At 30.8% G+C, this 11,005-nt stretch overlaps 2 protein-coding genes and 1 long non-coding RNA gene across 7 annotated transcripts in view; 2 read left to right on the top strand and 1 right to left on the bottom strand.

Moving 5' to 3' along the window:
• The window catches only part of LOC110439461 (uncharacterized), a 1,085,403-nt gene that overhangs the window by 511,845 nt on the left and 562,553 nt on the right, over nucleotides 1-11,005 (top strand). The gene's annotated exons all lie outside the window — the stretch shown is intronic.
• LOC108183684 (uncharacterized) overlaps nucleotides 330-11,005 on the top strand; it is a 34,190-nt gene continuing 23,514 nt past the window's right edge. For 2 of the 5 annotated variants that reach the window (XM_073947569.1, XM_073947567.1), the window contains exons 1-2: nucleotides 330-372; nucleotides 717-866. In XM_073947569.1, coding sequence (XP_073803670.1) covers nucleotides 782-866 — 85 coding nt within the window. In that variant the 5' untranslated portion in view covers nucleotides 330-372; nucleotides 717-781. Of the gene's footprint in view, nucleotides 373-716; nucleotides 867-8,853; nucleotides 8,933-9,421; nucleotides 9,641-11,005 lie in introns of those variants that run through there. The other 3 variants (XM_073947566.1, XM_073947565.1, XM_073947568.1) reach the window with 3 other exon arrangements.
• On the bottom strand, nucleotides 3,324-10,490 carry si:ch211-181p13.2. Its single transcript, NR_125778.1, has 3 exons — nucleotides 10,432-10,490; nucleotides 8,800-8,919; nucleotides 3,324-3,803 (listed from the first exon to the last, which is right to left on the bottom strand). It is a non-coding gene; the product is annotated as a si:ch211-181p13.2 (long non-coding RNA).

The raw sequence follows: 11,005 nt of genomic DNA, 5'->3' as shown, positions 1-11,005 counted from the left end.
GGACACTTTACCCAGTAAAAAATTAAAAAGCAATACAAATAACCTGTTTAAAATGAATAAAACTACGAACAGAAATAACTTCTCTTTATATGAGAGCAATTAACAAAAATAAATCCGGTAAGTCAGAGCAAGAAACAATAGCCACAAATGAGCTAATTAAAACTAGTACTCCATTTCTTATACATACTTAGAATAAAGTGAAATCATCCTATTTAATAAATTAAACCTTTGTCTTAAAATATTTACATTAAAGGTTTGTCATGACTGCAACAGTAAATGGAAAAAAGCTCACCAAGAAATACTTTTATTTTGACGCGGCGTGTGACGTCACCAGACGGCGCCCCTTCAGCGCTGTGATTCAACTGGAGAAAGGTTTGTTTTAGAACGTTTACAGATATAAACCGATTTAAAGTTAAAGTTCTAAAGTTTTAGTTTTTTATACGATGTTAAATTATGTTCCTGCTGTTGGACATATTATTTTAACCCTTTATACAACGTAGTACTATTTTATTCTCAGTATTTACAGGCTATTGTTTGAATAAAGTAAATATACTTTAAGTATTAATAATTATTAATGAAACCTTTTACCTGATTTATTTATTACTTTCATATAAAGAAACTGTTGAAGCAAGTGTTGAAGAGAAGTTATTTTGTTTCTGTTTATTGTTTTATTTATTTTAACAGGACATTTTTATTGTTTTGTTCATTTTAAACAGGATAAAGTGTCCAAACGCAGAGAAAAACTCCTGCTGAAGTGACTGATCTCCACACTGTTATAAAGATGGCGTTTATTAAAGAGGAGAGTGAAGATGTGAAGATTGAAGAAACATTCACAGTCAAACAGGAAGATCTGCAGGAACAAACAGGTTGGTTTTCATTGTCAAACACCAAATCAGTCATTTAATCCTCATTCAGATATATTTTAATAATAAGAATACTAAATTAAATCCATCTTGCAGCCCTGAGTGTGCTGCCTAGTTCTCCTAAACGCACATAAGCACTCATTGAAAGACAGGAATGAGTTTCTTTCTTGTTACTTGTCCCCAGGTCTTTTGTCATTATTTTATGTATTATTAGTCTCCCACCTTTTTAATTAGTTAGTTATTGCTTTTCTTGTACCCCCACTGTTTGTAAAGAGTTCTTGAGAACTGGCGCTATATAAAATATATAAAAACATTAAATTAAAAAGTATTCTCATAGAAGATATCTGCTATTACAGTGATAGTGTTGGCTTAGTACTTTTCATTGTTCCTAGTAGTTGTTTCTAGTTCTCACAGATTGTATCCGAGTTAGAATTACATCATTATTATAATAACTAATTACCAGGGTTATTCCCAGATAGCACAGGTACGTCGCGGAGACGTCTTTGAAAGATCGTAACATCTGCTAAACATCGCATTCGATCGAACGTTTTTATTTGTTAATGAGCCGTCTTCCTTACCTCTATACGACGTCTATACGATGAATTTTAAACTCCTGAAATTACCGTGGCACGGAAAGCTCTGGTAAACAGACGTGACCCGCTTAAACTAGAACGAGGAGCTCTTTTCACTGTCAGAGATGTCGCAACGCATGGGGTGCAAGGCAATGTCACTGATAATGTATTTTGCATTCATGACGTTCAAAGTTTGTGCTTGATTATCTTTTATGACGGTTTTAATGAGTACATTTTATGCACACTATTTCTTTTTAGTTAAAATAATAGAAACTGTAGAAATATGCTCTAAAATTATAAAAACTTGAAAAAATTATATAATTTTCATAAGAAAAAACGTACAGCACGTACATGCAAACACACACACAAACACATTTTGGACCACATCATGCACTTTTTATTTGTATTTTTTTTAGATTATATGATCCTTCAATAGGTTAAACAAAACGTATGCAAAAAATAAATAACAGCAGTAATCTTACCTGCTTTATTGGTCGACGTTTACTATCTGTTATTTTGCTAAAAGCATAATATACTGTATATACATCATTTTTGGTTGCTGCTATTTTAAGTCCAATATACAAGCTTGATCATTTGAGTAACAGTTCGGTTTATATCGAGGGGGATCCAAGGCTGTGTGTCATTTAGATTTGACCCATGCCATATATTATACCCAACCCTTTATATGTTTTGTTCAAAATGATTAAACCTCAAATAAACAAGCCAAAACCGACAATTCCAAAAATAAACCTTGATAATATTACTGATTTAAGGAAAAGCCTATGGAGGAAATGCACTCTACAAATGTTAATTTAATTTACACTGCCTTATGGCACTTATGGCAGTTTATACATTGTTGCAAATGAAAAGATAATTTAAATTATCATGGTAAAAGACATTTTAAAGTGTTATTATTTACAAGAGAAAAAAATAGGCTCTTATAAAAGGATCCACAACACTGATCAGTGAGCACATACAATTTATGAACATGTACAGATGTATTTGGTGTCTGTATTGTATGTAGAGATGTGCCAAAAAATTCTAAATGATGAACATGACTTTCAACACTTATTTAATGAAGCTTTTAAAAGGAAAAATCCTCCATTTAAGATACACTTTATGTTCAGATAATTGTTCATTTAGCATCACTGTTGTAAAAGCTGACCGCAATGAATCAAACATAAACATTTAAAATTAAGCAGAACAGTTTGTATACGTTGCTGACTGAATTTTGGCTTTTCCCATGCCATAACAAAATAAAACATGTTATGCGATCATAAGGCAAATAACTACAATAGAGTCTTATGCAAATTCAAGGGACTTAATTTTAACTCAATAAGATCATTGACCAAAAAAGAAAATTTCCCTCATCATTTACTCAAACTCAAGTAGTTCTAAAGTTCTGTTTCTTTTTTCTGTTGAACAAAACTAAAATATTCTAAAGAATGTTGGAGAGAGAAAAAAAACAGCCACTGACATCTATGGGAATAAATAATAATAATAATAATGTGTGTATATGTTCTGGTTTTATAAACATACTGTATTTACTCATCTGAATATAACTATATAATTCATTAATAAATATAATAGCAATAATCTTACATGTAACAATTTTAGTAATTATTCTTTTTACAGTTTCTGTTATTATAATCTCAACAAAATTATAAATTATAAAGTATAGATTTTAGTAAAATGTAGTTATTAGAATTACTGTGCTCCATTCTCTTCTTAACATCACATAAGAGCACAACCAAATACATAGAAGAGAAACTGGTTCCACACAACTGTCCAAGCATCAGACAGGGAAAACCACAAACTGCTTGATTATTTGATGCATTTTCTATGCACAGTTCAAGTTCAAAAAATAAATAATTCCAAAAAGGTTTCAATTTAAACAACCCCATTTACTTTATGTATAAAAGCTGCAGTTGATACAACTTTGACATGGTCAGACCTTAACTGCACTGTTGTTATGTCAATTGTTATAAGAATTGTGTGGTAAGGAGGATGCAGTAATTATGCATAACAGTCACATTCTAAAATTGCTTGACATTAGTTGAAATGGTGTTGAATAACTTGTTTTTTTTACAATACATAAAATAACATGGCATTTCATACAATTTCAGTTTAAAATGTATTATTGGAAATTAAAATAAATGGCTGCAGCCTAAAACAATTAACCATTCATATGTTACTATTTTAAAAGGTATGGTGGTGGAAAGGCCATCACTCAAAAATTGACCAATAATTTCCAATGCAGATGCACCAAAGGGTTGGGGTGAGATGGTGGCATTTAATCCTTCCTTGAGTGAATCCTTATCTTGTGGTCAATGGAAGTTTGCAGAGACCCCCTAGTAGTCACTGGACCCTGATAAAAAGAGACACAAAAACTTTTATAGTTGGACTGTAATACAATATACAGTTGAAGTCATAATTATTACCCCCCTTTGAATTATTTTTCTTTTTAAAATATTTCCCAAATTTTGTTTAACAGAGCAATCATTTTTTACAGTATGTCTGATAATATTTTTGCTTTTGCAGAAAGTCTTATTTGTTTTATTTCGTCAAGAATAAAAGTAGTTTTTAATGTTTTTTAACAGCCATTTTAAGGTCAAAATTATTAGACCCCTTAAGCAATATTACCTTCTGATTATTTACAGAAAAAAACATTATTATACAATAACTTGCCTAATTACCCTAACCTGCCTAGTTAACCCTTTAAAAGTCACTTCAAGCTGTATAGAAGTGTCTTGAAAAGAATCTAGTTTAAAAAAAAATAATAATAAAAAAAAAAGTATTTTTGGCTGGATTTTCTCTTTTTTTTGGGGGGGTAGAAAAACGGATAAACTACTTAAATTCATTATACACATATAGGCGATGCTGAAACAGCCAATTTCCTTTGACTCAACCAAATCTGACCTCCTGATGCCCCCTAAAAACGATAGTCCTCTGAGTACCAGCACCCAGACTTTTAATTATTATTTAATCATATATATATATATATATATATATATATATATATATATATATATATATATAAACTAAGTTTACATATTCTATAGTTTGATCAGTTAGCAGGCTTACATTCATTGCGTATGCATAAATGTAATAAAAAATGTAAATTAACAGTATTATCAGACATTTGTCATTAAAATCATAGTTCATGTCTTTAAAATCATCATAGTTCGCTGACAAAAAATAAAAATAATATATGCCTATAGTTCACCGCCAAACTTCTTGTTGCGGTGCACCTGATGCTGAGCATAGCCATTTCCCAGCAGCACCAGGTTTGCTTGATTGGTGAACTATAGGCATATATTATTTTTATTTTTTTTTGTCAGCAAACTATGATCTTATTTTAATGACAAATGTCTGATAATACTGTTAATATATATATCATTAAAAGTATGGGTGCTGGTACTCAGAGGACTATCGTTTTGAGGGGATATCAGGAGCTCAGATTTGGTTGACCAATCAGAGGAAATTTCTGCAAGTTTCAGCACTGCCTATATGTATATAATGAATTTTAAAAGTAGTTTATCCGTTTTGCTACCGTTTGCCTTTTGTATTGAATAGATGTATTAAAAACATTAATGCCATAGCCCCTTAAAATAAAATTTCCACAAAAATCTAAGAAAACAAACACGAGAACTGCTGAAATCTGCTGCTGTTTGCCTTGTGTTGCCTAGAATTCAGTCTCCACTGTTTGCCCTTCGGGTCAAAAATGGGTTTGCTTTACTAAACTTCTAAAATAATGCAGTTAAATTAAATTCAAGTCTTTAAATTCAAGTCATTTACCATGAAGAAACAACAATATCTTCATCATAAACTGTAAATGTTGTAGGGTCCAATCAGTTGGTCCAATGACGGTATCCAATGGTGGATGAAGGTTCACTGCATGTTCGGTCTTTCCAGTGCACAATGTTGATTTATATTAAACTTAACTCATATCTGACTCCATTTTTAGTATGAGATGGTTTAGAATATTAATATGTTTATCCTCGTTTTAACTGACTCCAATTATAAAACATTGATAAGATTATTTTGTTTCCTTTCACATTATTTTAGATTATGATTGAATATTCTTTTGATTTGTTCTTATACCTTATTCTCATTTACTCAGATTCCGATAGCATCTCGAGTCTTGCACCGGCCGGGTATACAATCTCTTAATACAAGCTTGTCAGTCTTGGTCATTAAACAGAGGCGATTAACCACTCTCCTAAAAAGGCAGAACACTACTTACTCAATTTAGGAGATTTTTATGTGGTCCCCATAGATCTGTTATCTACTTAATCAAGACAAAGTATTTTAATAATAATCGCACAGGATTATAAATTTGTAGATGAAGGCCTAAATATCCACATTTAAAGTAGTTTCAACAATATTTTGTTGTTCTAAATAGAAAATCCATAGTTGGCCTTTTGCAGTCTACGTATACATGAAATAATGCCAATTTGCTAGTCGGATCTCTAACAACATTGTTTAGCGTGCCACGCTGCTCCGTCTAACATGTTTTAGTCCGTTACTAACCTGTACAGTGGCTTGTAGTGCTATGGACAACAACATTTATCAGTGATAATAACAAGAGGTCTGTTTGAATCATTCAAAACATAACAATTTATTAGTCAGGTAAATGTATTATGCCAATTCAATCAGTCAATTCATAAACGATCAATACAAAACATCAAATTATCAAAGATAACTCCAAGATGAAAAAGATGCACTCCTGACTTTGAAATATACATAACATGGAGCTAGCCATGTTATGGGCTGATCTGGTTAGGCAGAATCGCCCTGAGTTTTTCTCAAACCTTGCCTTAAATAATCCAAGAATTCCCTCAAGGAAGGGGGTGTGTGTAAAAAGTCACACCCCTCACAGTGGTTCAAAAGATGCCTGAAGTTATATATTTATTGTTCTGATTATGTCTATTTCTGAGAGAATGAGACCATTGTACCAATCGCACTGAGACATTTCAAATGATATCAAACATGATGGTTAAAGTCAGTTTGGTTAATTTAAAACATTGAAATGACCATATGCGTGAGTTGGGGGGATGAAGCTGAGTCTCAGCATAGTCAGATGCAAATGCAGCAGGAACTGGTTTTTCACGCATTCCCCACTGGTGGGTTGTGGAGTCCATTGGCCCTGTCTTCAGCTCATGTTTTGAATTGTCAAAGACATCAAAAATATTTGTAATATTTCAATTCTTACAATGTCTAGGTTTTCCCTCATCAGTGTGTAGTATTTCATCAGTGTTTACTCGGTGGGCAACACCTTTTTGATTACAGTAAAGAGTGGATTTTTAATGCTAAAGGTACCTATGCAAGTGTGACAGTTTTTAGCAAGACAGTATTCATAAAAGTTAAAACAGGAGATTTGGTAACACTTTAAAATAACTACACAATTCAGTGAATCATTTATTAAACATTAGCAAATAGTTAATTTATTATTTGTTGTATAAACATCAACTCTACATTAGATGTTAGTATCAGTTAATAAATACAGCTACAATGCTGTTTTTTTTTTTTACTTATAAGCACATGTATAATCTGCTTAATGATTTTGTTTTCATGCTATAAACCATGAAAACCATATAAACCAGTTATATAAAATAGTTGGTATAGCTGCATAATTAAACAATTAATAAACGTGTGTGTATGTATGTATGTATGTATGTATGTATGTATGTATGTATGTATGTATATATATATATATATGTATATATATGTATATATATGTATATATATATATATATATATATATATATATATATATATATATATATATATATATATAAATACATATGTGTGTGTGTGTGTGTGCTCTATATGTGTGCTCTTATAAATAACAATTAAAGGCATTGTATCAAATAAACAATAAATCATTTCAATTTTATTAAAAAAATAAAATGACTAAAGTTTAAACTTTACTAATTATCAGGGGTGTCCAAATATAACATAAAAATGGGCAAAACAACAACAATATAATGATTTAACAATATATTATGATAGAACATGTGAATGTTATTTAGCGATGTTTCAACAGTACCATGATTTTATTTTAGTTAAGATTGCAATTTCATTTGATACAGCTTCATTTGTGCATCTTCAAATTAATAGAAATGAATAAGTAGTTTATTTTTTCCTAAGAATATAACTGAGCTTTTAATTGTTGTTTATAAGGGACTTACAAAGCATAAATAGTACATATAATGGTTCATAGTGTGCAGTTATAAAGTGTTACTGCAGACTCTTATTGTGTGTGTTGGGAGTGTTCGTGTGTCAGTAGGTTTTGTGGTGTGAAAATTGTTTTATAGCTGATGGGTCAAAATTACTCCGAAGTACAACCGTTCTACATAAATGTGTATAACCTTAATGAAAACAGAAAATGAATAATCTTTTTTTAATGTTAAGGTAATTTTAAAAATAGATTACGGAAAAAATATTGTTTAGGGTATTTTAGCTTTTTTGCTGTTAAAATGGTGTTAGTGTCATTTTTTACCCTTAAGTCAAAAGGAGGGTTAAAGCAAAGAAGAAAAAAAAGATGTTAATCATTTATTTTAGCAAAAGAAAAAAACTGTTTCTGACAAATTTAAGCGTTACATTTAAGACAGAATTATTAGTGTGTAAGAACAGCTGTTTGGTGCGTTTTTGTGCCAAGATGATGGAGCAACATTTTAAGAAGTGCTGTTGGCAAATATTGCAGAGCTTTGTTGCTTGGCTACTTTTCTGCTGAGAATGGGCATTTTTAGATAATTTTTTTATTTATTTAATGAAAGTTATTTTGTATAAATGTATATATGATGTGCAATCTATTTACCAGCGTAAAGCAAAGATAGGTTATTGGATACTTTTTACTTGTGTACATGTTTGAGGCCATCTCTTTTCTTTCACTTGAGTACAAAAGTATAATCAGTACTTCAAATTTTACCTGTCATTTTAAACATGAGTACTTGTGCTTAAGGATGCATGCACTTTAGTCATATCTGATATCAACTATGAGCATATTAACCTAGAAAATGGAGCCATATAAATTTTTGGTTCAGGGTTTTTACATTTGATTCAACAAAAAAGGCACCAAAGTTTTTTTGTTTTTTTACAGTTATCTTTCATCCTAACTTAGCTTATATTTACTTTAACGAATTCCAAATGTTACATATAAAACAAACAAAACCATAAATAAATAAATATCTTTTTATATAACTTTGCAGCTCTAGTTCAAGTAATGTTCATAAACTGTCACACAGTTTAAGTCTTATAATGAACATTGAATATGGCATTATGCAATGAGTTATAATGTTATACTAAATCACATATTGAAAAATAAGATTAACATTGTTGGCCAAAAAAAAAAAAAGTACCTGATGGAAGTGGAAGAAGAGACAAATAGATCTTTATAGAGAACGGTGGATTCCATACAAAGACTGGTTGCTGAGGAGTGTCTGGATCAAGGGACCACAGCTAAACATCAGAAGAGAATTCTGCATAAGACAGGTGAGAATTTTATTGTAAATAATTTTATTGTAAATTATTTTTATTGTAGAAAAATAAATAGAAAAATAAATAAAGTATCTAGTACATGACCTCTCAATAAAAAATTTGTCCATTAATTTAATGTAGGAATTTAGTACATTTCATGCATTTTCACAACATTGGGGGAATGGGGGAAACATATTATACTTGTGAAAAAACTCTTTCAAAAACACCTGAAAAAATTACAATACAATTAACAAGTAATATTTTTCCAGAGATTTGTGCCCCTAAAATACAACAATTAGTAAATAAATTTACAACATATGACAACAGAACAAACCTTATGCCAGTGTGATAGAAAGTAATTATTAATAGTAAAAAATAAAATAATGAATATTGTTAAATAAAAATAATAAATATATATAAAATTAACTAATTAATTAATTTCTTACAATTATAGACAATGACATTTCCATTAACCCTGTCTGAGTGACACGTCGTGAGGCCATTACGTCACATGATCAACGGCTGTTTGTCAACAGATGACATTGCACCCTCAACGTTTGTTTTTTTTATAATAGGTTGATATTTAGCTCAAGAATTATCTGTAAATACAAAATTTGTACATATAACAATCCTGTTCATTCGTAGTTATCTGTTTGTTTACATATTAACTTTTTTGTTGTTGTTTATTCGGTTTTAAGCTTAAGGTTAATTTGTCCGTTGTTGGTAAGTACCGTTATTCCATTAAATAACGTCAGCCTTGCAACATCGTAAGATTATTTATTAATTTAACGTTATTTGTTAAGTATGTGCTATCCCGTTAAGGACTTTTTACCGTAAAACCATGATTTTTGGCGCACTGAATAAAAATACACGTTACCTAAAATACTTAAAATATGTTTCTATTAGCAAAAATAGGTAAATCTATGATAACCATGGCACAACTATATTAACACACTTTTATTAAATATTTGTGTACTTATTTATCTATAGTAAAGCAGGGTTAATAACCGAAAGGGTTGACTGACGTGGTCAGGCACGCGTAGGGCGGGAAAAGTTATGTCGTAGATTAGTTTGGTCCAACAGCATTGAGAATAGTAACACGTGACCTATGGTCTATGCTTCAGTGACCTGTATGAAATCGAACTGATAGGTTTAATAAGCACGAAACTGGTTAAACAGGCTTTATTAACATACTATAATCATCAGACTCACTCGATCCTGAAGGACTACTGTCCAGAGTTTGCACAACCTCCAAACGCAACCATAAATGTTAGTTATGCCTAATAAAGTATGTGCCGGATTCAAAATGGTATTAAAAGTTTTTTTTTGTGGAAAAACAGTGGTCAGCACCAAATATAGATGAAAACGGATTATAATCCGTGTTAACAGTGACCATTTTTATGAACTTTTCTCGCAATACCGAATTCCCTGCTCTAATGCGATCCCGTGACTAAAACCACATAAACTAAAGGAAAATAACACCATGTCATGAAACACAAAGTAAATTGTTTTACCTGTAGAGCCGTGAACCTCGTGTTGGTTGTGGTCACCGTATCGTTGTCTTCTTCTAGACATTGCCGTTTTGCATACAGATTTATTTATAAGCGTATTACTGCCACAGTGCCACCTATTGATTAGGACCTCTTTCAAAATCGGGATCACTAACTACCATTTAGCCCACTAAATTCTATCATATAAACCTTAAAAATATCAATAAAGATTTAAATCTATTATCCTCTAGTTCTTTTCCAAAAACAAATAAATCTCCTTACAATTTTTGTCAAGTTCAGAAAACAGAAACAAATCTTTAAATAGTATATAACCCATTTCCTGTTACTTTTTTAAACTTTATAAAAAACACCCTCATTTCATAATCCATATTTACAGTAGCATTAGCAACAGTTTAAATAAAAAAAAAAATCAGCATGGTTTTAAATACATAACTCTCCATAGTCCACTGTTTTGAAACCCCTCAACTTAAACCATAGTCGAAGAAAAAAAAAACTCAAATAAATATATAAATAAAATAATCCTTAGCCCTTAGTTTTTTAGTTTCACCTTAATTTTTTTCCCAAATTTGTTCTCCTG

Source organism: Danio rerio, chromosome 4, assembly GCF_049306965.1.
Source record: "Danio rerio strain Tuebingen ecotype United States chromosome 4, GRCz12tu, whole genome shotgun sequence".
Lineage (NCBI taxonomy): Eukaryota > Metazoa > Chordata > Actinopteri > Cypriniformes > Danionidae > Danio > Danio rerio.
This window is presented reverse-complemented; position numbering and strand designations above follow the sequence as displayed.